At 39.6% G+C, this 27,578-nt stretch overlaps 3 protein-coding genes and 1 non-coding gene across 7 annotated transcripts; 3 read left to right on the top strand and 1 right to left on the bottom strand.

Moving 5' to 3' along the window:
• The first annotated feature begins 63 nt into the window (after positions 1-63).
• On the top strand, positions 64-7,865 carry pabir2 (PABIR family member 2). Its single transcript, XM_026330847.2, has 10 exons — positions 64-1,106; positions 1,264-1,342; positions 1,440-1,493; positions 1,924-1,967; positions 2,083-2,137; positions 2,457-2,558; positions 2,975-3,060; positions 3,442-3,506; positions 3,954-4,050; positions 6,567-7,865. The coding sequence occupies exons 1-10, from the start codon at positions 982-984 to the stop codon at positions 6,703-6,705; spliced, it is 846 nt and encodes a 281-aa protein (XP_026186632.1). The 5' UTR covers positions 64-981; the 3' UTR covers positions 6,706-7,865.
• On the top strand, positions 2,234-2,379 carry LOC113144997 (small nucleolar RNA U109). Its single transcript, XR_003297202.1, has one exon. It is a non-coding gene; the product is annotated as a small nucleolar RNA U109 (small nucleolar RNA).
• Positions 7,866-7,914: 49 nt separating the features above from the next.
• On the bottom strand, positions 7,915-12,724 carry mospd1 (motile sperm domain containing 1). The gene is made up of 6 exons (XM_026330848.2): positions 12,593-12,724; positions 10,984-11,282; positions 10,814-10,889; positions 10,363-10,595; positions 9,493-9,654; positions 7,915-9,353 (listed from the first exon to the last, which is right to left on the bottom strand). The coding sequence occupies exons 2-6, from the start codon at positions 11,135-11,137 to the stop codon at positions 9,322-9,324; spliced, it is 657 nt and encodes a 218-aa protein (XP_026186633.1). The 5' UTR covers positions 11,138-11,282; positions 12,593-12,724; the 3' UTR covers positions 7,915-9,321.
• Positions 12,725-12,731: 7 nt separating this feature from the next.
• Positions 12,732-27,491, top strand: ints6l (integrator complex subunit 6 like). Of its 4 annotated transcripts, XM_026330845.2 has the most exons (19): positions 12,732-12,801; positions 14,062-14,147; positions 14,270-14,347; positions 17,288-17,437; positions 18,688-18,777; positions 18,978-19,161; positions 19,292-19,420; positions 21,165-21,328; positions 21,740-21,892; positions 22,118-22,250; positions 22,703-22,797; positions 22,913-23,023; positions 23,466-23,681; positions 23,796-23,922; positions 24,139-24,281; positions 24,401-24,632; positions 24,720-25,100; positions 25,228-25,321; positions 25,679-27,491. In XM_026330845.2, exons 2-19 carry the CDS (start codon positions 14,076-14,078, stop codon positions 25,779-25,781), a joined length of 2,655 nt encoding a protein of 884 aa, XP_026186630.1. In that variant the 5' UTR covers positions 12,732-12,801; positions 14,062-14,075; the 3' UTR covers positions 25,782-27,491. The 4 variants fall into 4 exon arrangements, with proteins under 4 accessions (XP_026186630.1, XP_026186629.1, XP_026186628.1 ...); XM_026330844.2 differs by lacking the exon at positions 12,732-12,801 and having other exon boundaries at positions 13,550-14,147; positions 24,723-25,100; XM_026330843.2 differs by lacking the exon at positions 12,732-12,801 and having other exon boundaries at positions 13,553-14,147.
• Positions 27,492-27,578: the final 87 nt, after the last annotated feature.

The following is a 27,578-nucleotide window of genomic DNA, read 5'->3' on the forward strand; positions in this document are numbered from 1 at the left end:
ACACAGGGCGTTTTACCACGGACAGTACAGGTCTAGTTTTCCCAGGACCCAATTCGCCACATTGCTCTTGAGCACGCCGGCGAGTGGAGCGGTTTCATTGGACAGGTCTGCTAACGTTAAAAGGGGCGTGAAACTAGCAGCTAGCAGCTGTGTGATCATCTGGGATCCTGTTCATTTTTGGCGGCGCCTGCAGAAACGATGAACTAGACAGTGGAGCCTGTTATATTTACAACAAACACAGTTTAGTGTACTTCTGCGAGCCGTAGTAGCGGTCAGGCTGATGGTCAGGAACATTTGGTGCAATGGTGACCCGGCCTCGCTCCCTGGACACGGCATTGTAATGCTAACTTAGCTCGTTAGCTTATCAGGCTAGGTAGCTGGATTCATTACTAGCTAGCAATAGTTTGGCTTACATTAGCTACCTGCGTTAGCTACAGGGTAGGATTGCGAGAACCACGTAGCAGCATCGTTAACCTTACCGTCACCTACGTTAAATATAGCGTGAACATTCATTTTGTACTCAACTAGCTGACTAGTTTGGCTAACGTGAGCTAATGTAGGGCGCTAACATGCAGGAGTAGTCGAGCGGACTCACCGGTTACCGGGCATTGTGCGGTATGTAGCCATGACATGCTAACCATCCAGCAGGAGAGTTGTGACTGGTCGTAAGGTTAACACAGAGCGACTGTCGGTGACCGTGTAGTCGCCATATGTAAAGGTGCACAGATAAGGTTGTTACGGTAAATAGCCTGCGTTAAGTTGCTTCAGCGCACAGTCACACAGGCGACAGGGCCTTGCAAATCGCTGAGGGCTATCTATATTGCGTTGGCTAGTTTGTTTCTCAGCTCGGTGGCCCGATTAACGATGACTCTCCAAAACACGTGAAGTTAGCAAAGTTTCGGAGAGCAAACATGTAACATCACTGAGCTGTTGGAGAGTTAAAGGTTCGTGGACTGGTGACAGGCAGTAATAGCTAGCAAAATGAACAACTCCGGAGTCTTGCCCCAAGAAAAGATGGAGCTGGATCTGGAAATTTCATCTTCGTTAGTTCAAAACGACGGGCACTTGAGAAGATCCAACAGTGCACCCATGATAAATGGCTTAAGGTTCAACAAAATGACATAGTTAAAATAATTTACTGCTAACACCTTTTTAATAGAATATATCTGTACGTTTTCGTTCACGCTGAAGTATATGCAGTACCTTAGCCTCATTTGTGGAAGACACATGACATATGGATGGTCTTTGAAATTGTCCTTGCAGTGATAACTCCCAAGTGTTCCAGAGAGAGGTTCTGCGTAGCCGGAGAAATAGCACTACAGTTGTCAACAGGCCCAACATGGTAGAAAACACTCATTAATTCACATTTACTCAGGTTACTTGTGTCTGACTTGGTCGGTATTGAATACTGGGCTGTTCACTCACATCCTTCTTCACAGGTTCCTTCATCACCTATTCGTGTCCCCAGCACCAGGCTTCATCAGATAAAACAAGTAAGAGAAGGTGCTGCTGTTGTGTTGGGAGAAATGTTTCATGTTAAAGAACAGCATGTCAGACCACTGTCTCCCTCTCAAGCCATAGGGAGTATTGGTGTTTGGAAACATGCTAGAGTAACACTTTTTTTGGAGTTCACAGGGCCATAGTTCTTACAGAGTTGATCAATTGGTAGTATCAGACTCCAACAGTAGAACTGGTTAAGTTCTCATCTACTTGCTGAACTTACATTTCCATTAGTGAAGTGTAGCACAGTTCAGTTTTAGCTTTTGAGATGGGATGTGGGTTAGATCTTGAAGTCTGAATCAGACCTTGCTACAGTGATATGAAATAGTGATGGTTATATGGTATGCTGAAAATCAGTTTGAACCACCTGTGTTATTCCAAAAAGCTGTTGAAAAGCACTAAACCTGCTTTGTGCTCTTGCAGGAAGAGGGTATAGATGTCATGAACAGAGAAACTGCTCATGAGCGGTAAGCTGTGTGTTATTGAAAGCAGTGCTGAAGAAATTTGCTAGACTTATTACTTTTGCTATAAGTGCATGCTAAAATACATCAACTTACTATTTTTCTAATTTTGTATACACAGGGAAGTTCAAGCTGCCATGCAGATGAGCCAGTCCTGGGAAGAAAGCCTTAGTCTGGTAAAAAAAAAAAAAAGTAGTCTCTAACTCTCACCACTGTTGCTAATATGTTTGATTGCTTTGGCTTTTGGAAGTCAACTGTGCTACACCTTGCCACTGCATGTTTTGTACCTGGGCCATTGGTGGCCTCTCTTTTACTGTAGAGTGGGCAAGTACAAACATGCTAGATTAACATTTGGAGTTAACAGGGCCAGCAGTCTCTCAAGGTCAGACTGAAGTGGTAGTATAATACTCAAACATTTTTGATTTTGTTTACAGCCTCAGCATATAGATTACAGACGTACAGTGAGACATGATAAATATTTGTTGTTATTCTTAGAGTGACAATGATTTGGAGAAGTCAGCATCTTCGTCTCCGAAGCGCATCGACTTTGTGCCTGTGTCACCTGCGCCATCCCCAACTAGAGGGATTGGAAAAAAGGTACGGATCTGCATGTAACTTGATCATTTTCTGAACAACCAGTTAAACATAATCATGCATTTTCGTGGATTATGGTGACCTAGATTTTTCCAATTACCTGTGGTTAGAGGACTGAATGCAAATCTGTGTGGTAGACTGCAGGAAGCAACATGAGAGGATTTTTGTTTTTGAGGGGTTTTTTTTTTTTTTTTTTTGGTTAAATTAGTTTCTTTGTTTGCTACTGCTTTAGAAGTTAAAGAAGAAAAGTTTGTATGTTGGCGCACAAAGGGTGTAAACAGCAACTATCAAGTATTTTTCAGCTCTCCATTTTCACTTCAATTTGATACTGCAGTAGTCAATATTAATAATGTGCATTTTTATACATTTTGATCCGTTAAAGCTGATGGCTGTGTTTTGTTTCACTTCTGTGCAAGCAGCAGTGTTTCTCTCCTTCACTACAAATCCTTGTGAGCAGCAATGGCCTCACACCGAGCCCAATACCCAGTCCAACGCGACGTTTCAGGTAAGTGCAAAGTCTTGGAGCACTAACTGCCTATAATCCACCAGTTATTTTACCCTTATTCTAAATAAATGTCTGTTTGATTAACAGTTCTCTTTGCTGTGAAACTGCAGTAATATGACTATAATTTCTGTCTGGTGGTGTAAATGGGTTTCTTTATGAGAGTCTGGCAGAAAATAAGACAGTTTCTATGTGCTTCACTCTTAGAAATTGTGGTTAAAGACCTAAGTCTGAATAAACTATAATAACTGTCTGTATGACAAATCTGAGGATGGTAGATTTAGTACAGGTGCATTTGTAGCAAGTGTAGCACATGGCCAATGATTATGGCTGTTTTTCAAAATGTATTGGTTTGACAGTGTGTCGGTTTTCTGTGTTCTGCAGCCGACGGAGTCAAAGCCCAATCAACTGCATCAGGGCCAGCATACTTGGGCCAATAAAACGTAAAGGTGAGGTACTTGACGTTGTAAATGCGTGCGTAACAATTCTTGTATTGGATTTAATTTTTACCTCACCCTTTTGAATTTTTGATACGATGAAAATTCGAAGCATTGCAGGCAGACTGCATGTTAAACATATTATATATTTAGAAATATTCACTGTATAATCTCAATGAAGTTTATCCATTTGATGTTGCAGTGTTTGTCCATTGAAAATTAAAATCCAGATTTCTGTATCCATGTACCTCATGAATCTCACTGGACTTTTAATGTCCTGTGGACTTTCTTATAACTTTAAACATGGTGAGAACCTTTTTACAGGTCTGTGGTTGAATGGTTGTTACATAATGGTAAAGATTGTAATTGGTGGTATAATTCTTAAATGTAACTATTGGAGATTGGCATTGGCTGTCTGAATTAACTGCCAGTGTAATTCATACTCATTTTATTTTGCAGGTGAGATGGAGATAGAGAGTCAGCCTAAGAGACTCTTCCAGGGCACCACCACCATGTTGTCCTCAGATGTCTCGAACCTTTCAGATCTCAGTTCTTGGTAAGTTTTTGTGACTCAGCAAAAATGCCAGAATCATTGGTCAAGTCATGCAGGAATCTGAAGATGTGACAAGTATTGGACAGTCCACGTACTGTACAAAGTCAGCCAGACAGAAGGACAGAGAGACGTGATTGAAATCCCCTGTAATTGTATCCTAGCAACGGCATCATACATGATGTCACACGCTGTTGCAGGCGCGCCTTCGGTGGAATGTAAACAACAATGGCGACTATGTACGGTGGTGTGAAAAAGTGTTGGCCCCCTTCCTGATTTCTTATTTTTTTGCATGTTTGTCACACTTTGTTTCAGATCATCATACAAATTTAAATATTAGTCAAAGATAACACAAGTAAACACATCATGCAGTTTTTAAATGAAGGTTTTTTTTATTAAGGGAAAACAAAACCCCAAACTACATGGCCCTGTGTGAAAAAGTGTTTTCCTAAACCTAATAACTGGTTGGGCCACCCTTAGCAGCAACAACTGCAGTCAAGCGTTTGCGATAACTTGCAATGAGTCTGTTACAGCACTGTGGAGGAATTTAGGCCCACTCATCTTTGCAGAATTGTTGTAATTCAGCCACATTGGAGGGTTTTAGAGCATGAGCCAGCTTTTTCAAGATCATGTCACAGCATCTCAGTCAGATTCAGGTCAGGACTTTGACTAGGCCTCTCCAAAGTCTTCATTTTGTTTTTCTTCAGCCATTCAGAGGTGGACTTGCTGGTGTGTTTTGGATCATTGTCCTGCTGCAGAACCCAAGTTTGCTTCAGCTTGAGGTCATGAACAAATAGCCAGACATTCTCCTTCAGGATTTTTTGGTAGACAGTAGAATTCATGGAATTCATTTATCATAGCAAGTCTTCCAGGTCCTGAAGCAGCAAAACAGCCCCAGACCATCACACTACCACCACCATATTTTACTGTTGGTATGATCCCAGTCCCAAAGCTATAGAAATGGCTTTATAACCTTTTCCAGACTGATAGATCTCAATTACTTTCTCATTTGTTTTTGAATTTCTTTGGATCTCGGCATGATGTCTAGCTTTTGAGGATCTTTTGGTCTACTTCACTTTGTCAGGCAGGTCCTATTTAAGTGATTTCTTGATTGCGAACAGGTGTGGCAATAATCAGGCCTGGGTGTGGCTAGAGGAATTGAACTCAGGTGCGATAAACCACAGTTAAGTTATGTTTTAACGGGGGGGCAGGCAAACATTTTTTCCACACAGGGCAATGTAGTTTTGGATTTTGTTTTCCCTTAATAATAAAAACCTTCATTTAAAAACTGTATAATGTGTTTACTTGTGTTATCTTTGACTAATATTTAAATTTGTTGGATGATCTGAAACATTAAAGTGTGACAAACATGCAAAAAAAAAAAAAAGAAATCAGGAAGGGGGCCAACACTATTTCACACCACTGTATGTAAACTCCCTTGGCATAGTATGGGCGGAAACCAACTGAGACCAGGTCAGTGTCCGGACAGCAGACCCTCTCTTTCACAGTCACATTTCGGGGGTTAACTCATTTCTGATTGAAAAGTAGGATAAGTTGGGTCTCTGTTTGCTCGTACAGCTGTGAAGCCAGGTATATCCACACGAGTCTGGTATGTTGTCGTTCAGCCAGGACTGAGAAAGACATATCTAACTGCACTCCCTGTACAGCCTCTGGCTCCTCACAAGCGCCTCCAGCTTGTCACACTTGTTATGCAGAGAGTTAACATTCCCCCTGAGCATGGAGGGCAGAAAAGGCTTGTATCTCTCTCTGTTGTTCCTCTTAGCCTTTAGCTTAGCCCCAGCTCTACATCCACGAAACTCTCCTTAGCATAGTCAGGATTGGGTGAGTTACTGTCTCCAATCTTTGACAGGGCCAAAAGTTCCTCTCTACTGTACACTACTCTACTTGAGCCAGTGCACATTGTAAGAAAAATAATAAATAAAACATACAAAAGCTTAAAAAAAAAAAAAACACAGGAGCTACTCAGACTTGCTGCCATTCAGAATGGTGCATTTTTTTTTTTTTTTTTTTTTTTTAAAAGTTACCATAGTAGAGAGAATTGCAGTAATCCAAGCAAGAAGTAATGAGTACATTGATAACTTTTTCAAAATTCTTTACGCACAAAGTGGATTTGACCTTTGCAAGACGACGTAAGTGATAAAAGCAAGATTTAACAACAATTAACTTATCTAATTTGAGACACTACACCAAGATATATATATATTTGCATTTGCACAAGTGGTAAAATAGGACTTGAGGTCACGAAGATCTGAATCACTAAAATTATGTGACTCGTTTGGGCCAAACAGTAAAACTTCTTAGAAATATTGCATATGGTTGACTTTGGTGAAGGTTGCATCACATCCGATGACAAACATTTGAGATTGCAAACAGTGCCATTACTTTTTCTTGCAACTATAATGAAGTTTTGTAAGTAAAATGAGATCCAGAAGTAAACTCTGAGGTGACATCTCTCATTATGACAGTGTGCAGTTTTATTGAACAAGACCTTTTTGTTCCAGTCATTCTCCAGACTTGCTAGATGGCAGCCTGAGCAGCATCGGCTCCTCCACAGACTCCCCAGGCAAAATGGAAGGCGTGTCACCCTCTTCATCTAGCAACTCCCCTTTCACTTCCCTCCAGGATTTGTCCCCAAAATGAAGATGGAAAGGCAAGAGACACTAAAACAGATGGGTGCAGATACAGCCCCTCTCACCAAGGAACTGGTTCCCTCAGATTCTCATCCTCACCATTGCCTAGATTTAGTTCTAAGCGAAATTTCCCTTGTTTGTTTCTGAATGGCTGTTTGTTATGGCTTCATTTTGGAGGGTCTAGGTGTGTTTTGAGTTGAGGAAACAAAAGCCATGGATCAGTTTTTCTGTTTGAGGTAAACCTACTGACATTGGGAATGACTGAAAACACTGTGAGCACCAGCTGTTAGTAAAAGGTCCTTGGTGGTGCTTGGCTTCGTGGGTGATATTGTGTTTGTAAGTGGCTTTCCTACAAATCTGTCCAGTTTTCCTAACTGGAGAGAGACATTGAGCACTGGACAAAAAATAGATTGTGTACATTTTCCTGTTATTGTGCTGGAAAACTTCTGTCCACAGGCCTTTGTATGTACACAGCCTTCGGATTTTGTAAGAAAAGATTTAACTTATTGTTTTCATGCTTTGTTTGTAAATATGTATATATTTACTTTGTCAAATGTCATACATAAGTTTGGCTGAGATGAATGTGGAAACAGGTTTTAAATGGTAAAACAAAAACTTACTTTTCTTTGTGAAAGGAAGATGAACTACTTCTGGGGTACAGCTATGGAGATTTCCTTACTGTTATACTGAAGTTACCTTTTCTGCAGATATTCAGAATATTTTTATTTGCTGTGAAGTGTTTTTTTTTTTTTTTTTTCCCCCCCTCTCCATTCAGTTTGGCTTGTATGATTGCCTGTGGTCTTTCAACACTAAAGGTTCTTCTGTTTCCTGTGTTAATGAGAGGATGTTTTTTGTAAATAAGCAAATTATAGAAAAGATTTTTTTCTGGTTTTATTTATGAAAATGTTTATTATAGAAGTTGGTGATAGTTTTCTATCCCCAGTAAGAGCGAACCATTCGTGTTATCATTTACACCAAATGAACTGACTGCTGGAACATGCAGCAGAAGCTAAGTGGCACCATGACATTATGCTGTTTCTGCTGTGGTTGCATTTTTTGCACAGGATATTCAGTCCTGTGATGTTTCAGCCTGTGCACAAGTCTTAAGCAGGGATGATGTCAAACTTGACTTCCTTTTTTAAAAAAAAAAAAAAAAAAAAATCCCAACACTATGTGTAAAGCCTGTACTATGATTTTCTTTCTTTTTTTTTTTTTTTTTGTTATACCTTGTTTGCAGCTGTGACAGCTGCAGTATCCATAACCTTGTGTAACTTACAGGTCTGAACCCATTGTTTTATGGCTGTGTAGCCTTTAATATGTATGTACAATAGGAAGTGATTGCAAATCATTTCTTGGTAGCGTGCCCTTTAATCTAAAGCAAAGTGTGGTTGCAGTTCATTTACTGAATGTTGTCTTCCTTTATACAAATGATGCAGCAAATGCCCTGCTGTCAACAAGATCTTTTTATCCAAGATGATTTCTTTGCTCAGTCATCACATGTTCAGGGTATGAGTTTAACAAATAATCTTATGCTATGCTGTATGTCTGCAGTCTGCCAAGATGGCTAACTCCTTGCCTATGCTTGTCTTTTGTGAATGCCATCATAACAGACAGCAGGACAAAATAAATTATTTATTGTATTTTGGTAGGTTTTTTTTTTTTTTTTTTTTTTTTTTTTATATATTCCAGGATAAATGTTTTTCCACATTTGAAATATCAGTATTCCATCCAAAACCACAGTAGGATAGTGTCATCCCTTATTTATTGCCCGGGAACCAAATGGCATGTGAGCAGTGGTAAATCATGTTTTCAATTGTTAAGCCTGATAATATTCAGCCCCCCCAAGGGAGACTGCTGGATTATTTTCCATTGTGGCAAAGCTAACGGAGGTTTACTGTCCTGTTACTGTGCTCTACGGCTTCCTGATCCAACTGTATATGCAGAAAAGAACCTCATTTGATCTATGAGCATTACACTAGACATATTGAGACTTTATTAAACATCTGATGAGCGTTGATTATAGTACGGCAAAAAAAAAAACATAGTCTTCAAAAGAATATTTTCCTTTGGCGACATGTAAAACTCATACTGCTGGAAAAATAAAAATTCATTCAGATAAGGTCTCCACACATGCAAATTACTGCATTTAGTCTTCAGTCTAAAATGCCAATGTCAATATGTACTAAAAGTAACAGGTGAAAACCATAACAAAATTTGAATGGCTTTATATACACGTGCCATGTTTCCATGTAGATTCCTTCACACTCAACCATATCCTGTTACATAATGGCAATAGAAATACAGAGATAGGAAACAAACACTGAATGCTTCGTCACAGGCCCTGTTCAGGGAAAGCTCCTCTCACACTACCACTGCTTTAACCTTCACACCGGTGGTCTCTGCTGTTTGCATCAGTTCGGTATTGTGTCAATGTGTCTATTAACACAAATGTGTAGATCTGAAAACGAAGTATTCTAAAATGTGTTCAGGAGACGCAATGAACTGAATTAGTACCACATCTCTCTGCTGTCAGTTCTACTCATTGAGGTGTAGTAGTGCTTCTGGTGTGAGAATGTTTTCTTCTGTCTTTAGATCATCTTCTCCCCTCCTTTCAGCCCACAGCACTTCATGTGCGGAGGATGACCATTGTAAGCAGACCTAAAATACAAAAAGAAACAACACGGAGCTAAATTCCAGCACAAACTCATACTAAGAATAAACAAGATTTTAATGGACATAGCAACATCATTTTGTCTTAGTCAACTGCATAACATAGTGAGATTTGTTTTTAACTCACCGAGAACATAAGCAGCTACGAGTTTCTTGTTAACACTTAAGTGGAGGTAGACAGGCACAGTAGATTCTTGTTCCCCCAGCGTTGGGAGCATCAGGGCGGCCATACATACCAGCCCAAGTAGCACCGTCAGCAGACTGGGTCCACCAGCAACAGGACGGCTCTCTGCAGGCACACACATTATACACACATTGTAATGTAAACAAATTCCTTAAAAAGACCAAAACAAAACAAGGTGTTCCCCAGCTGTCGGTGGCTTTCAGCCCCTGAGTCTGTTGGTTGCTACTAAAAACATATCCGTAGAAAGTCAAGAATATATACTTTCATTTTGAACAAAGGCAGTACCTATTCTGGACACAGCGATTTTAGCACATATTACTCAAAACAGAATTAAATCTGTATTTCTGTAGACTATTTGGTGGTGTATGTGGGATTGATTCCAAAGAAACACATACTGTTCAACAACAGTAGAGGAGGCAGATTACTGACATGTACATCAGGCTTTGAATACACAGATAATACATGTTAATGGGTCAGATTCATTGCTGGTTGTGCTCTTTTCACAGGGTATGTTTTCAGGATATGGTGTTTATTATATGGAGAATGATAGAATGACTGCAAGAACAAATTATTTATCTACTGATCTTGCGACAAGATCAAGTCTGAAACAGGAGTTAATTATGACCATTATTAATATTGTCATAGTATGCCTGTGCTAAACATTGCTTTCTAAATAAGATGATTAGATGGAAGTGTTCATAGACCATGAAAACCAATCGAACATACTATGTCCTGTAATTTGGACATAGGATAATTTTTATAAGCATTTGGCTCCATCTAGTGGTAACAGCACACAACAATCCTTTGTCCTACCTGTCTGAAACGCAGTTTGTTCGAAAAACTCGCTATCTGCAAACTGCTCTTTGATCCTGCGTTCCTCATCTTGGGGCCGGGGGCTGGGCGGCTCCTGTGAGGCTGAGGGACGGAGAGTGGCCGTCACCTCTTTGCGACCTAGAGCTTTCCGCTGACTCTGCTCTGACACCTGCAGTCGGAACTTGTCATACACCCCATAATGGCATGCCCGCACATCTCTGTGTCTGATTACTCTGTGGGGACACAGAAGGTTCGACTGACTGTTTACCTGACCAGGTGGGTGAGCCAGCTGTATAAACAACCATCTCACTAACAACATACAAACAAAACTGTCCAACAAACCTACAAGTTACTATTTAGCAAAGTAAGCAATAAACAATAAAGATATGGGCAGTAATTGGCCTGGAACACCAACCTCACAATAATATTTCTACACATAAAATAAACTCACATGTCAACACAACATTGTGGCTTGACAGCTCCTGTGGCATCCACCACAGTGTACTTATTTGGCGCTGTGCAAAGCACTGATAAAGAAGAAAAAACACACAAATTATCCAAATAGTTTGTAATAGTTAGAAAACAGCATACATTAAGCACCAAATAAAGCTGCTTACTTACCTTTAAACTTGAGGGCGAACTCATAGGGGTTGTAGAGGGTGAGCACCTGCTTGTGGGACGTCTGCTCATCCGCATAGAAGATGAGCTCAGTGGGGAACACAAACACGGGAAGGCTTCCTTCCACTAGCTCAGGCTGTCGATGCTGCTGCTGCATTGGCTCCAGCTGAGCTCGTCCCCTTCCCCGTCCACGTCTGCCTGGGCCCCCCCACCCTGCTCTACCAACAATCTAGCTGTGTAAACTCCCTTAGGTGGAAATGGCACTTCCCACTCTCAGCTCCTGAGTGCCATGTCAGGAAACCCTGAAGAGAGAGACAGGATAATGAGTGAGATAATGAATAACAAAATGCATTTACCAAAGAGATGTCATGCCACTTATTTACATTCTGTGACATCTGTTTTTACTTCACTCCATTTTGTAAGGAAATATTGCATTTGTTATTCCACTTAAACCACTACTATTATTAGTTACTTTGCATCTTAAAATTTTGCATATGACAAATACAATGAAGCTTGTACATGCCACTTAACAGGGTTACGTAAGTTTTAAGGCCAATACCAGTGTATATATTTTTGGAGTTTAAAATGAAACGTTGCAATGGTGAAGCTGATTTATCTCACATATATATTTCGCATTTCTTTAATTTCTTGTTATATATTTGACTCATATGTACGTAGTAGCCCTGTGATGGACTGGTGACCTGTCCAGGGTGTACCCCTGACTTCCACCCAAAGAGAGCTGGGATAGGCTCCAGCAGATCCCTGTGGCTCTGGTTATGGAATAAGACGGTATAGAAAATGGATGGATGGATCGTACTATTTTTGCCGTACTATTTTCCAAAAATGCATGTTTAATTGCGGGCGCTAACATGGTATGAAGCGTTTTAATAGGGTACAGCTTCTGGGTACAGTGTTTAATCTTAGTAAGAGATAAAAAATATACTATGCCGTAGGAGGAATCCAACTTGATCAAATGAAACTTAATAAAGTAATATAAGTTCAACAACAAAACGAGTGACACCATGTGACTGGTCACGTGGCTCCCTGTGTTTACATGGTTACGGTCGAGCTCGAGGACCAGCTCGTAGTATGGCAACACGTTTTGTTTTACCCCTAAAATCACGATAACGTAATTTTATTAGTAACAAAAAAATAGTGAAGTCGCGTATTGGTTGGACTATTTAATGGTTAGCTGGGTCAACTAGCCAAATTCATATTGCCAGATGTTAAAGCCATAACATGTAAGCGGCTTTAAAACTGCAGCGTAATTGAGGGAGACAATATAAGCAGAGACAAGAAATTGTTTTTTATGTATATGTGCTGATAACAAACATAAAAACTGAGTCGTGTAGAAGTATCATATCATACCCGGTATTAATCTTTAAGTACAACTGTCTTATATGTACTTGTTCTGACAGTGTAATAACATATAACCTAGGTGTAGTGTAACGCTAATGTTGGCTAACGTTATTGTTAAAGCGGCTAGCTTTAGCCGGTTAGGAAAACCCCAAATGGTAGCTGATAGCTACTTAACATTATACACGCAGTGTCATTACCAACATTAAAAAAACACGTTGTTTTGTTCTTGGAAAAATGGAAAGTGAGGCTTTACCTTGTTGTCAGGGCACAGGTTGGTGTAATATTAGGGCAATCGCCAGGGTCTGTGAGTTGTGAACCCACCCTGCTGTTGTTTCTCTCCAACCTCTTTTCTTTGTCAATAATATACTGCAGACCCCGCGGTGCATGCTGGGATGGCGATGGCGAAAGAGTACGTGCAGGACGTCAACAGAGCGGACGTAAAGATGTTCCAAGCAGAATAATGTTTGTTTTAACTTTATACCGCCCTGTCGGGAAACACTTCATTATGAGCAGTTATATTTTCGGAATGTTTTGAGATACTTAATTTCAATTGCTAAATAATCATGTTAATATCACAAAGTAAGTCAAAATTTACCTACTTTGCTCTGGATGTTTTCTGTCCTCCACCCCTGCACATTGTTGTTTAACCAACCCGTTTTTGAAAAAACAAATTCAATTACAGGAATTTTGATATATACAATGCAATATGACGTCTTTAACTGTAAGCAGACAAATTTGTCCAGGAAAGATCAAATGCATCTATCATAATTATGACTTTGATTCATTGACGTAAACAATGTGCGACATTAACATTTTGGCTTACTGATTATGCCATAAGATGCACATGTTTTTGTTATGTTGTCTTTGGGAGTCAGAATGCTAGATGTTCTGGGGCGCCATCAACGCAGCGAGTGGCAGCAGAGAGACTCAAGACGCATGTGTAGGCTTCTTGTATGGCTATACATTATGAGGACCTATCTACCGTAGAAATGAGGACATTTTTACCGATTTTCCCTTTCTGACAGTTTCTCAGGGATGTTTTAGGTTTCTGGTTAGAATTAGTTTTAGGTCAGCGTAAGTGTTTGGATTATGCATGTACTGTTTTGATTATTAAGGTTAGGAATAAGTGTAAAGGGGATGCGTTATATCAACGAGTATCCTGACAAAGAGGACAAACACATATTTGTGTGTTTGTGTTTGGGGGGGGGGGTGAAGTCTATGATTATTTGCACAGCTACAGAGCTACAACTATCGGTTGTGTCTATTCAGGCAGATGGGTGACTTTATCGATTACATATACACATATGCACGCCAGAGCCAGACCATACTTCGCCCGTTCAGTACACACAAATACAAAAGTAGGCGGATGTGCCGTATGCAAGAGCCATCTCGACCTCATTATATAGTTGTGTCGAAGAGGGCGTGGTCAGTGGAATGTAGCTCAGCCAATAGCGTCGTAGTGGAAGGAGCGGGGCGTTCCATTCGGTTAGGAGCAGAAGTTGAACAGCGCGAGCCGAGACAGAGCTCTAGAAAGGCAGATAGAGAGAGGGCAGAGGCAACGGCCCTCTTCTGGAGGGGGGGGGGGGCTTATTATAACAAATATATGCACACATGTGTGAAGTGTTTGGCCGCATGATAGGTCATATGTGGATAACAGTTATTTTAGAAAAGCATACAACCGCGGCTTGACATTTAAAATGCCTATTTTACTTTTCCTCTTAGACACGTCCGCCTCTATGAATCAGCGCACTTATTTGGGTACGACGTATCTGGACGTTGCTAAAGGCGCGGTTGAGGTCTTTATGAAGGTAAAGAATGATTTTACCCCGACTTTTCTCAGCAAGTGTGCACCTTTGGTGAGCATAGGGTTCCTTGGACAAGAGCGGTCGAAATTAATATATGTTGTTTTGGTTTTCTTTTTTTTTGACAGCTGCGTGCCCGAGACCCGGCTAGTAGAGGCGACAGGTACATGCTAGTTACATTCGATGATCCACCATACGGAGTGAAGGTAATTAGCAACTGATACAATTTTTACATTTCACAAGTCGAACGTATTTTTCTGTCAGTGAGACTTTATTGTCCTTCTGGTTTGTAGTCAGTGTTGGGCGGCTTCCCGGTGGCGAAAAACGGCATTTTTTTGCTCCAAATACCCGCAAACCCGGAGCTGCACAGCCTCCGAACATCCAGCGGACATTTTGCTTTTGTGTTGAGAAAAGTCTCGGGCGTTGAGATGGAGGCGGAGAGATTTATTATCTGCTATGACGTCGCGCTTTTTTGACAACACAATGTTTAGATTGGTCAAGAAGTTCGCCAATCATCTTCTAGCCCGCCCCTTGCATCATCCACGCCTTACCATTGGTCAATCTGGGCTGAATGTTAATAAACCCTTTTCATCATGAGATTTTTTTATGGGAGTTCGCTAGAAAAAATATGATTATTGATATAATTATTTATCATGCCGAAACAATGGGCCTTACTGTTAGTCTACATACACTCAAGCTTTGAGTCACACACCCATGCAAAAAACAAACAAAAAAAAAACAACAAACAAACATGTGACCCGTGAACCAGTGCAGTCATTTTAGGGGTTTCATGTCAGTAAAGCTATCCTCAGCACAAATCTATTGACTTGTTTTATGGCCTGGCATACACCTCTCTCAGAGCTTTTCAAGCCCAATAAAATACAGTCCCTAGTACCCACATGAACCCCTGAAGTCCTTAATGTGCTTCAGTGGCTGGTTTGTATTAGAAATCTTTTGGCTTGCTATACTCTACAAATTACACTATACTAGTCTTAACACAATATGCCAAGCATACTTACAAATTCTGTCACATGCCATAAATGTTCAAAAATAGATGGAATAGTTTATTTTTGTTTGCATGCCTCATGACAACATTAGCCAGAACCTGAAAGCAATTATATTAAGATTATGTTGCAAGTTAGCGGTTCAGAATATAGATACAGTCATTTGTTGCAAAGTATAGGGCAAGCCTAAAGGTGCTTGCAATAACTAATTAAGCATATAGTTCACAATACTCTTGAAAGTTCAGTTTCAGTGTGTTTTAATGCAGCAATCTATCAGCTGCAGCTTTTGGAAGAGCCCCAGACCAAAAGAGACAACACTGACATCCATCTAATAATAATTAAATATATTACTATGTGATAATAGTGGGCAGTATTTACCCTATTCATTTACAAACTCAGGGATTAGGAACATATCTGTAGTTATCATACAAACAACAAAGAAAATAGAAAAATGTCTAAATAACATGTGCTTGAGAGCACAACTACAGGAAATGCATAAAAAAAAATCTGCTTTTCGTATTCTGTGGTAAATAAAACATGCCGCTTACTGTTTATGTAATAGTTGCATGTTTTATTATTCTGTTATTAATCATTTCTAATGCTACTTACAAGTTTGAATATACTTAAATTGAAAATGAAATCCTTTTTGTGTTAGCCTTTACTTTTGATATATAAACAGCTATTTTAAAGAGTAATAATTTCCTTCTTAAAATGGAATTTTAAATAAACATATACTGTCCTGACAGTGTGCTTTCCACACTACAAAGGTTCACGTGCTATTTAAGGATTGCTATAAAACATGAATTTGAATAATCATTTTCAATTAATGTACAGTGTAATGGTCGTAGCTGTGCAAGTCTCAAATTAACAGAGGTTATATCTGCCTCTTTATTGACCTTCATATTAAAACAAGCAAGGACTATTTTCAACTCATTACCCCAGCACTAAAACCATTATTTTGTCATAGATATTGTTATACTTAAACTCTGTCCTCAGCTCAGCTTCCTCCTGCTCTTCCTTCCTTTGTCTTCATTGCCTTCTGCTTTGTTGTTTCAGTCTGCTTTGTGTACAGAGGATTATGATGAAAGGAAAAGGTTATACTGAATGGGGCAACTGTGATTGCATAGTTACAGAGGCAATAAATTGCTGACGCATAAGTAGAGAAAGGAGGTTGGGCAGGAAGAAAATGGAAATATTCTGTAGTTTGAAATATTGAATGCAAGAAAAGCATTACATTTCTGCTGTCTTAAATGAGAGTATATGTCTGGGTTATTAGTTTGTTACTACCCCAGTGAATGTGTTTCCACATTCATTTTTTCTTTAACTGAACAACACTACTTGTATCACTATATAATCTTTATCTAGCACCATTTGTGTAACACTGCTCTTTCTTAGAAATTTCACTTAAATCATGATTTTGGAATGTTATCTCAATGATAATCCAAAAATCTACTCATTGGTAAGATTCAGGGCATACGCATTGATGGTGGGATTTTGGGAAGCTTTTTTTTTTCTTATACCCTCCATCTCTCTGTCTTAAGCCTCTGCCCTCCCTTCTCCCAATAAAGGAAGTGATAAGTTTGCAGGTCACTCTTAGATTAAGTGTGAAGCTACAGCAGTAAGGTAATTTACCCAGCGTAGAAAAGTCCAAGACCAGTTGCACACTCACATACATTCCTATGGGAATGTATCTCCATCACAGAGGACAAGGAAGCAATGGAAGGGGTATTTTTGACGCTTGTCGTGTATGAAATTAGACTCTTTCTTAAACAGCACCGCCCAACTCACATGTGGAGATTAATTTCCACAATATTATCTTCTATTTCCAGAGCTTGACATAACCTGATCTCATTTTATGGTTACTATTGTGTCATGTTGCACAGAATCAATGGGTTGCTAAGATTTTTAACTCCTCTTGCCAGCTATGTCAGTCTTATGCTTGACATGAATCAGTTTGTGGTTGTCAGAGAACAAAACTCATTCTGTTTTTCTGTGTAATTATACAGTATTGGTGTCTGTGGGTGTGGATCTATTTTGGTTTATGGACATTCAGAATGCACCGTGTAACTTCAGGCCTCTCCTGTTTCTGTGTTGCATGGCAGTTTGCTGTGCATTGCATTCATCACACACTGTTTATTTCAGGCTGGCTGGAAGGAAAACCATGCCACCTTTATGTGTGAGCTGAAGAACCTGCAGGCATCTGGGCTCACTACATTAGGTCATGCTCTTCGCACTTCCTTTGACCTACTTAACCTCAACCGTCTTGTCTCAGGCATTGACAACTATGGACAGGTATTTGACACCAAACATCTAGTTATGCTGTACTTTGTGCATAGTACTTTCAACTTTTCTTTTGTCTTAATTAGAGCTGAAATGAGTATCAATTACTAGATTATCAAAAGAAGAACGTCACTATTTCAAAAATCAGTTAGCCACAAGATTGTAATTTTTCAAATGAGTATACCAAATAGTTTCTAATTCCACAATATTGTGGATTTTCCCCTTTATTTTGTCTTACATGACAATAAACTGGATGTTTTGGGATTGTGACAAAATCCTTTCACAGTTTTATTTTTTCTTGATCAAGCATTTAATAAGCTAATTAATTGTGAGTGAAAACATGAAATCCGGTATATAGACAGTCACTGACCAGTCAGGTTTTAAAGGTCATTCAGTAGTGCTTTCCTTGTACAGAAAATAGTAATGGGTATTCTAGATCATAGTTATTGACAGTTTCTAAATTTCTATCACTTGGTGTTCACTTTTACTTAGACAGGATGTAATGATGTAATTTGTGCTGTGCATCACAGATATACTGTTGGTTGGGACAGATCCCTTCCCAGTTGTGAGTCAACTGCAAACCCAGTCTTATCTTCCATTTACAAAAAAAAAAAAGATAAAATCTGGTTATTTTGGTATATTCAACATTTAAAGTCATAGGTGCTAGAACTAAAATTCAAGACATAGAAATTTGTCAGGTTAATCAAAGAAAAGATTAAAGTCATAAAAGTGGGTTGAATTGTCAGCAAGCAAGGTAATTTACAGCTTTATGCTTTAAGTTGCACCAGTGTACCAGTTAGAATATAAAACAAGGTTTACACACATATGCTGTGAGTAAAATATCCTTGATTCAATGAAGGATTTGATTATGACAGTAACAAAACTGACCCCTACAGCACAGAACCATCAGTCCTTAATGAGTAACACAAGGACAGTCTGCAACTTGATGCATTCTGACAAAGCAAAGATTACAAGCTGCAGTGCACTATTCATAATAGTATCCAATGGGTCATCATAAGTAGGATGCTATTAACATAATAATTACTGTGTTTGAAATGACCTCTGCTTAAACAATATGCCAGTATTATAAGCCAGAGAGACCAAATACATGTTATTTTTGAAGGAGACTTTTTCGAGACATAGAGCTCAGAACAGTGTTTTTGATCTCGAGCATAAAGAAAGGAAGGCATACTAGTGAGAATGGAGGTCACTGTTTGCCTGAACATGGACTTAATTGCAGAATGTTATTGTTTCACTCTCAGGGCCGTAACCCCTTCTTCCTCGAGCCATCTGTGATCATCACTATCACTGATGGGAACAAGCTTACACACAGCACCGGGGTGCCAGATGAGGTGAGAATATAAAAATGCATTAGTGCCGCTGTGTACTGCATCACTGATACCATCAGCTATTTACAAGGTTTATGTAACCGTTTTAAGCTGTGTAATAACACAAACCATATTTTTTTATTTACATTTCTTCAGGGTGTCTTCACATGTTTTCCCTTCTCTCCTGTTATCTTTGCCTTTCTTTACCCATATCTGTTGTCTAGTTGCACCTGCCTCTGAACTCTCCTTTGGCAGGCAGTGAACTGACCAAAGAGCCCTTTCGATGGGACCAGCGTCTATTTGCGCTAGTGCTGAGGCTGCCAGGAGCAGTGGCACCAAACAACGAGCAGCTTGGTAGTGTCCCCACAGATGAGTCTGCTATCACTCAGATGTGTGAAGTCACTGGAGGTTCAGCATTTTCTTTTACTTCTGCGCCCCATTGTGGCTCCTCTATTCATTCATTGTTATGTCTGTACTTTTTTTGGCAGCACTCATTCTATTATATCTGATTATTCTGCATCCTGATTGTTCCTCCTAGGGCGATCATACTGCGTGCGAACACAGAGGATGCTGAACCAGTGTCTGGAATCTCTGGTTCAAAAGGTTCAAAGTGGTGTTGTCATTAATTTTGAGAAGACAGGGCCAGACCCACCTCTCGTTGGAGAAGGTGAGTTTTTCGGCGATGCACACTGAATGTACACAAGTTAACAACCATTTCTGTTTCCTGTACACAAAATGTTTTGTCAAGCACATAGTCAAACACATAAAACATGACTCTAATGTAAAAGATTTCTCTTTTAATGACTTTCTAAGCACAGTAACCCAGCACCTTTCATGCAGTTAACAGTGTCGGTCAAGTTACTTTGGAAATGTAAATATCACTTGTTACTGTAATTTGAAAGTAATTAGTTACATTACAATATTACTGTCTCTGAATTGTAATGCATTACACTGCTTTTGTGTTACTTTTGAGTTATTTTCACCAAAATAATCACAGAAGGATGACCAGGTATTTTAAAATGCTAAAATGCAGTTTATTTATCTCTTATACGTCCAGTGGAGGTCGTGATATTTATGTAGAGCATAGAACATAGATTACACTTTCTATCACATTCTTCTTCTTTTGAATGACAAACTGAAAATAATGGGAGTATGTTCATTGTCGTGGCAAAAAGCACTAGGAGGCAAATCTCAGGTTATAGGATGGCAAGTTTAATAGGCAAAGCAGCAGAGTCACAGCAGAACATACGATCTGCAGAATAGGTCAATACCGACTGACCCCGAACACAGAAAATGATCAACTTTTAAATCTGTTAAGCAGTATTAATTTACACATCAGTCACTTACATGTAAATCATACCGGCATGGCAACATAGGTAATATGATTAGCGTGTCTATGACTTTTCGTCTGCTTCCTAATGAAATAGTCTTTGTTGAATACACACAGGTCACACAGGGGAGGCAGAAGACATACTGTCTGTTACATTCACACAGGGAGTTGACAGACATGATGTCTGTCAAGGTGTAAATTTCCCTCACACTCATCTCTCAAATGTAGAATCCATCTCTGCAGTCATCTCAACCGAAATGCACAAACTATTTTACCCAATGAACACCACTTAATTTTGGGTTAAAATGTGTTGTAACGTGCATTACTGAAACTGTATTATCAGTATTTGATTAGTAATCTTATATTACTATGTTACAGCAAAAAGTAACGCATTACTGTAATGGTAACAAAATACTGTGAGCAGTAAAACAGGTGAAAGCAGAAGAGAATCTTCTTTTGAATCACTACATTTCAGCTGAAAGGAGAACTGACTGCATTTTCTGGCTCTGACATGTAGATAACGATATGAGTATAGTAAGTTAAGAATAAAATTACTCCAAAATAAGAACAGAGGAATGGCAGCAGTATTCTCAAGCTTCTGTGTGTTTCTTTTTTTGTTTATTTATTTCTTTATTTATTTTTTACAAAGAATGTCAGGAGCAGGCAAAGGCGACAAGGAAACAACAGCTAATACATACCAGGTGTGCCAGTAGACTTGATCAGGTGCACCAGTAAAACAGCATGTGAGATTGAACACCATTGGCAAACATTAGCTGACAACGTTATCCAAACAACTTCAGTTTTAAATGGGGCACGCAAGCTGGCACACCTGGTGTTTATTAGCTGCTGTTTTCTTATCACCTTTTCCTGGCTCTTTAGTGTCACCTCTTTATGCAGCGGAAGCACCCGAGAAGTTCTGCATATTCAGGGGATTTTGCCTGTAAAGTAAAGGTTGGGTTAAAAAAGTGCATAAGGGATGCAGTGGTAATAACAAGAGCACTGAGACAAATGAGGATGTGAGGAGAGAATTTGTGAAGTAAATGAGGAATTATCTTTCTTTTGTGCATTTTTTGTTTTACAGAAAACTCTGTGGAGTCAAGTCGTTCAATGTCATCCTTCAGCCCGCAGCTGTGGCACAGTTGCCACAAACTCATCTATGTGCGTCCAAACCCAAAGACTGGGGTACCAGTTGGACATTGGCCCATACCTGAGTCCTTCTGGCCAGACCAAAACTCCCCTACACTGGTGAGCCAAGACAGACCTAAAACTGTCTCAGCTGAATCTGGACACTGAGTCATGTCAACTGGACATCTTTCTTGTTAGGGCGAAACATTTCACTACTCATCCAAGTAGCTTTTTGAGTCTGATCTCACCTAATCTGTCATTGTGCATGTTACCTCCCACAGTGCACACACATATTTACACACAAACTTACTCTTTGACTTCATTTCTCTTATGTGTCTGTCTTTTATTAGCAGTCTCTTACATCAGGCAACTTTGATGTAGAGCCAATCTAATTAAGTTTACGACGCTGCAATCTCACTCTGTCATTTTGATTAGCCTACCCATAAGTCTTTTGTTTTGTTTTGACATTGCTCTTGCAAAAACATCATGTGTCTATCTGTTTCTTCACCTATCTCTGTATTTTGTTCTCAGCCGCCTCGCACTGCTCATCCTGTGGTGCGTTTCTCTTGTGTGGACTGTGAGCCCATGGTGATTGATAAGCTTCCCTTTGACAAGTATGAACTGGAGCCATCTCCACTCACCCAGTACATTCTGGAAAGGAAGTCTCCACACATGTGCTGGCAGGTAGGGTAGATATTCACACACCTCTCAGCTCTTGTTTCCACTATCATTGCTGTTACCTCTGGGAGTTTTCTAAAATAATGAGCTTTATTGAAAATAACTTTACAACTATCAGGAGCTTTAAATTAATAATGAATCAGTTAGAATCAGAAAAGATTTACAAAGGTCTTCTGAAATTTTCAAAACCCAAACATTATTTGACTTTATAATTTTCCTTGTTGTCCTCAGGTGTTTGTTAGTAGCAGTGGGAAACAAAATGACTTGGGCCATCCATTTGGCTACCTTAAAGCCAGCACTACTCTCACCTGTGTCAACCTGTTTGTCATGCCTTATAACTACCCAGTCCTTCTCCCACTCCTTGGTAAGATAAGACCAAACCTTTTTTCTAAGGTGGCCTCAAAACATCTGGGTCAATAGGACTGAGCTGATGAAATTTAAAAAGTTTCCTTTTCTGGGCCACTTCATCATCTGCAATCTGTTTTCCCCAGCCTTTTTTATTTAACTATAAACACAATCACAAATCTAAGAGATTTTAAAAGAGCAACATTCTAAACAATTCATCTTAAATGATTTTACAAAACAAATACATATTTTGGGGTATTCAGGTATTTAGAAGGGCAAATGTTAGTGTATTGTAGTGTGTGTTTTGATGCTTGCATTAGACCTACCACCTGAATATTGATGTGTATAAAAGGGTCAGGTCTTACAGCAGCAGGAGGAGCTGCAGGTGGATGGCTGACTGACTGGTCACTGATGCTGAATGCTAAAAGGGTTTTCCCAGATTTCCCACTCTTCTTTTTTTCTCCTTTTTAGATGATTTGTTTAAAGTGCACAAACTAAAACCAAACCTCAAGTGGCGACAGGCCTTTGAGATGTACCTGAAGACAATGCCTCCATACTACCTCTTGGTAAACCAATGCTGTGTCATGTATAGTTTTGCTTTATTAGATATTCTGTACATAGATTGATGTTATTGTTCCATGTAACTAACATCCACAGTTTTCTCCTGATATTTTCCAATAGCCCTTAAAAAAGGCATTGAGGATGATGGGTGCGCCAAATCTTATCGCAGACACCATGGACTGCGGCCTGAGTTACAGTGTCATCTCATATCTAAAGAAGCTCAGCCAGCAGGTATGCACTCCTTGCATTATATAGCAGTCATGCAAAAACTCTAAGCTGTGATACAAAGCCACTGTGTTGATCTGTTTTCACGGTACGAGCATGAGAGCTTCATTTGGGATTTTTTTAGGGAAATTTTCTTCTTGTTGTTTTTCTTGCTGTTCGCCTTCTTCTTCTAACTCTGTAAAAAGTTTTACTGAATACATAAACACACATTTTTCTTATATTCTGAGCCTTTAAATTTGGACTGATATAATAACGTCTGTGTCTTTACTCTAAACAGAGCCACTGTAATGGATGTTGAAAATTGTTCCAACTGCCAAGAGAAATTTAAAACCAATCTAATGTTTCTTACTAATATTCCCTTACAAAAATTTCAGTCACTATCATCTGAATTCTGAACCAGCATTATAATGTGGTGTGTTTTTTTCCCCCTTGTTTTGTTGGAATGAAGGCAAAGATTGAATCAGACCGCTTAATCGTGTCCGTTGGGAAGAAGGCTCCCCAGGAAACTGGCATAAAGGTGAAGAACCACTCCAGCTCTCTGTCTTTGGCCCACCGGCGAGACTTTAGGCAGTTGCTGCAGGGAATCACCGGGGAGGGGCCTCTTCGTCCTGTCGACATCAACTTCAAAGAGTTTGCTGGCTTCCAGATCGCCCTGCTCCACAAAGTAGGTTTCGGACACCAAGGACATTTGTGAAAAGTGTGGGTGGGAAAAGTATAGAAAATCCAAGGCAGCTACAGTGTTTGAAGGGTTCAACTTGATATACTGATGTGTTTACAGGATGTAAAACCTCAAGCTTATCGAAATGCTTATGACATACCAAGACGGAACCTTCTGGATCAGCTCACCCGAATGCGCTCCAATTTGCTGCGCACATCTCAGAAACTGATCCGAGGGCAGGACGAAGGTACATTATTCTTAAAGCTTAATGTCAGTTGACATTAAGCTTAATGTCAAGCATTGACGACGACAACATTTGTAATCAGCGATTTCATCAAGAATGCTTTAGAATATGAATGCCTGGAGGAATTTAATCTATCTGAATGATACCACATCTATGGCACATCCTGAACACCTCTTTCAGTATTTTATTAATACTAATAAAATGTATTATGGTTGTTAGACTATCTGCACAGCATCCCAGTGGCTCAGATGGGAAACTATCAGGAGTACCTAAAAATGATGCCGTCACCTCTGAGAGAGATTGACCCAGACCAACCTAAACGCCTGCATACATTCGGGAATCCTTTCAAGCAGGATAAGAAGGTAAAAATAAAATGAATAAAATCCTTACAAATACAAATACAAAGCATGTTTTAAAAGTTCTTCATTAATGTTTAGACCTTTATCTTTTCATGTTATATTTTATAAAATGTTCTTCTCAGGGGATGATGATTGATGAGGCAGATGAGTTTGTAGCGGGCCCTCAAAACAAGAAAAGAGGAAACTCCAATGATGCCAACTCGAGTGCTACTATGAAAAGACGGCGGAGTATGTCCCCATTACTGCGGCGGCCACAGACTCCACCAGGGAATACCAATCACATGGTGGTGGGAAAGAATCCAGGAGGAGTTCAAGGACAGCAAAACCTCATCAAACCGATCCCACAACACAAAGGTAACTGTACAGTAAGTACAACTGACTGTGCATTATTGCAGTAATGGTGCTGATTAGTAGTTTGAAGTAAATCTGTTACTGCACCAGAAGTGGATGGCAACAGCATGGTGTTCACTGAGAGTAACGGTGATGGAGTTCTTGGGGCTGACTTGGGGGAGATCTGGCCCACCGAGATGGACCCTGTATTGGGAAACCCATCTCCACTGAGCCTGGAGGAGAAGGCCAGGTTGGGAGCAGTGGATCCAGGAGAGGACGTCAGCATGACAGAGGAGAGACTAGTGGAAGATCGTCTGGACGAGCAGCCGCTCGAGGAGAAACACACCTGTGATCGGCTGAGTCCGCAGAGCCAGCTAGAGGACACTGAACCTGAGCCTGCAGCGCCTGAGACTATATTTATAGCCCCGCTAGATGGCAGCCAAGCAGAGCTGCGGACACGGGTCATTAAGGAGGTTCGCAAACCTGGACAAAGTGAGTGAGATCCAGTGTGTTGTTTATTGTGATATATTCTGTTTTATTTTAATCTGCTAAACTGCTGGTAGCTGTTATATTGGAATCAGCTGAACATCATCATCTATATGTCTTTGTGTTTTCTCAGACTATGAGGCAATACTCAGACTGCTTCAGCAAGTGAAAGGACCGGTTAATGTTCAAAGGTACTTCATCCAACATGCTATCAAAGAGGCTGTCAGGTAAGAACCAGACTTATTGTTACTTTTGTCAGTACATTATTAAATGGGTGAGTTTTGAGTTTTCGTAAAGGATCACAATCATCTTGTCGCTGACACAAAACCCAGCAATGTGTCATTCAGACCTGTGTCACTGGAGCCATGTTATGCAGCAGATTTTGTTTCTTTGAAACATTGCAGCACTGCAACAATGACTCATAACCACACTGTGATTATTTTTATAGCCTTAAATAAAAGTGTGGCACCCACATGAATTTCTTGACTTGAAGCTTGTTCCCTTGACTTGTTGAACATACAGAATAATTACTACAGCCCACTTATTTCTCCCCTTCTTTCTAATTTCTTTTGCACCTGCACCAGGTTCAAGAAGCGAGTACTGATCCAGCAGCTGGAGACCGCCCTCACTGAGTTGGAGGAGAAGCATGCGATATCATCACAGGTTCCCAATGATCACGGCAGATAGTGATGAAGCATCTTTGCTTGGTTATTGAGGTAGATTATATTGACTGCTTGATATCACCACCATCAGAGACATCCTTGCTGGGACAAATGCACTGACAGCTACTGTCCCTGTGCTGTTACATCACATCCTGTTAGTGGCAGAGGGTGAGCGGCTTCGCTGGAGAAGGGGCCCTCAGGACAGATCCACTGATAAATAAAGAGACTTTAAGTATAATCCTTTTGATTTTGACAGATGCCTTAACATTGTTATGGTTTTTGTCTGTATCTGCACTTTGTTCAGCAGACACATACACACACACACACACACACACACTCACTCACTCTTACATACAATAAGCCAACAGATCCTTAAACAGCAGAGAAAGAGATAGGATTATTGCTGTTATTGTTATTCTTTAAAAATGTAGTGTAGTTCAGCTGGTCTGAAAAGTGTTGGTAAGACTGCAACCCTTTTCTGTCTAAATATAGATGTATGACTTACAGGAGAGATCTCTTCCACCCAGGTACACCTCATATTTTTAGTGTTATATCTGCACAAAGAATGCACTGATGTACAGTATGTTTTTTGCCCAAATTGATAGTAATATGTTCCCGTTCCCATCAGCTAATACTGATAGGAATTAACATTAGGTTTGGGTGACATGGATAAAAGTGAAATTAGTTGTTCTAGTTGCTATATTTATTGTGAACCTTCTGGAAATTCAACTGAGAAGCCACTGAAAGATAAGATGGTTTCTCAATCCTAACCATGTTAGAATAATTTTGTTCCTAATTTGACATTTTTAGGGACATGTCCCTGGGAACAAATGTAAACTGCAACTGATGAACAGCAGGACTGCACAGATGTATGTGTTTAGAAACACTACTCTTATACATTACTGGGGAACATGATGGACACAGGAAACAGGCTTTACGTGTCCATCAAGCTTCTCTGACCTGCCAGTATCGTAGCAGAAGATGGGGTCATTAACTGTTGGTATCTGTTAGAGAGTTTACCTCCCCTTGCCATCCCTTAACACAAACACACATGTAAATCTTTCTCCACAGCACCACAAACACCCCACTGAATCCCAGAATGTTTTCACTTTATTCTGAGGAAATTCTGCATCTGTCCAGGCTCAGTCGACAGTCACCCGCTGTTGAACTTTAACAGCTGGTGATGTATCCTCTGCTGCTTTTTACATAAACCAGCGTTAGCACTCTTTTGTTCTCCTTGTTTTTAATCACAGATGTACACTACTTTTAAATGTTCATAGGGAATATAGATTATTTTTGTGAATTTGTTTATTTCAGAGTATAAGAACTATTTTGAAAGAAATGTTTGAAATTTTGTAAAACTGTTGAATACATATACAACATGGAAAGTTTTATGAACAAACTTTTTTTAAACAAAACAAAAAAAATAAACCATGTGTAGGATGGTAGCTGTTTTCATGTGTATTTCTACCCTTTAAGTGATGTTCTGTACCCTAAAATACTCTCCAAGCTATTTACCTTTTTCCATGCAGAGGTACAATAGTTCTTCAGCATACCATTTTTAAAAAGGTTTGTCTTTTCTGCACTATTTTATCTTTAGCTGTTAACTGATCATTTCCAATCATGTTAATCAACAGGACCAAAATCTACTTTGTGAAACCAGATTTACCATACAACTGAAATAATTTCCTAAGCCTTTGAAACAAAACATAAAATATTACCTACAACTTTTCATTAAATATCACTTGTCAACTTATTGAATGAATCAATTAACTCAGCAAAAACAACACAAAGACTTAATCACATTTCTCAGACAAATACA

This window comes from Mastacembelus armatus, chromosome 10 (assembly GCF_900324485.2).
Source record: "Mastacembelus armatus chromosome 10, fMasArm1.2, whole genome shotgun sequence".
Taxonomy (NCBI): Eukaryota; Metazoa; Chordata; class Actinopteri; order Synbranchiformes; family Mastacembelidae; genus Mastacembelus; species Mastacembelus armatus.

Excerpts from the sequence above, each read along its gene's own strand:
- ints6l (XM_026330843.2), top strand. The coding sequence starts at position 14,037 with ATGCCTATTTTACTTTTCCTCTTAGACACGTCCGCCTCTATGAATCAG. Across the intron at positions 22,251-22,702 it reads AGTCCTTCTCCCACTCCTTG|ATGATTTGTTTAAAGTGCAC; the intron begins GTAAGATAAGAC and ends TCTCCTTTTTAG. Across the intron at positions 24,633-24,719 it reads ACCGATCCCACAACACAAAG|AAGTGGATGGCAACAGCATG; the intron begins GTAACTGTACAG and ends TTACTGCACCAG.
- pabir2 (XM_026330847.2), top strand. The coding sequence starts at position 982 with ATGAACAACTCCGGAGTCTTGCCCCAAGAAAAGATGGAGCTGGATCTG. Across the intron at positions 1,343-1,439 it reads TTGTCAACAGGCCCAACATG|GTTCCTTCATCACCTATTCG; the intron begins GTAGAAAACACT and ends CCTTCTTCACAG. Across the intron at positions 2,138-2,456 it reads GGGAAGAAAGCCTTAGTCTG|AGTGACAATGATTTGGAGAA; the intron begins GTAAAAAAAAAA and ends TGTTATTCTTAG.
- mospd1 (XM_026330848.2), bottom strand. The coding sequence starts at position 11,137 with ATGCAGCAGCAGCATCGACAGCCTGAGCTAGTGGAAGGAAGCCTTCCC. Across the intron at positions 10,890-10,983 it reads GTTCGCCCTCAAGTTTAAAG|TGCTTTGCACAGCGCCAAAT; the intron begins GTAAGTAAGCAG and ends CTTCTTTATCAG. Across the intron at positions 9,655-10,362 it reads ACAAACTGCGTTTCAGACAG|AGAGCCGTCCTGTTGCTGGT; the intron begins GTAGGACAAAGG and ends GTGTGCCTGCAG.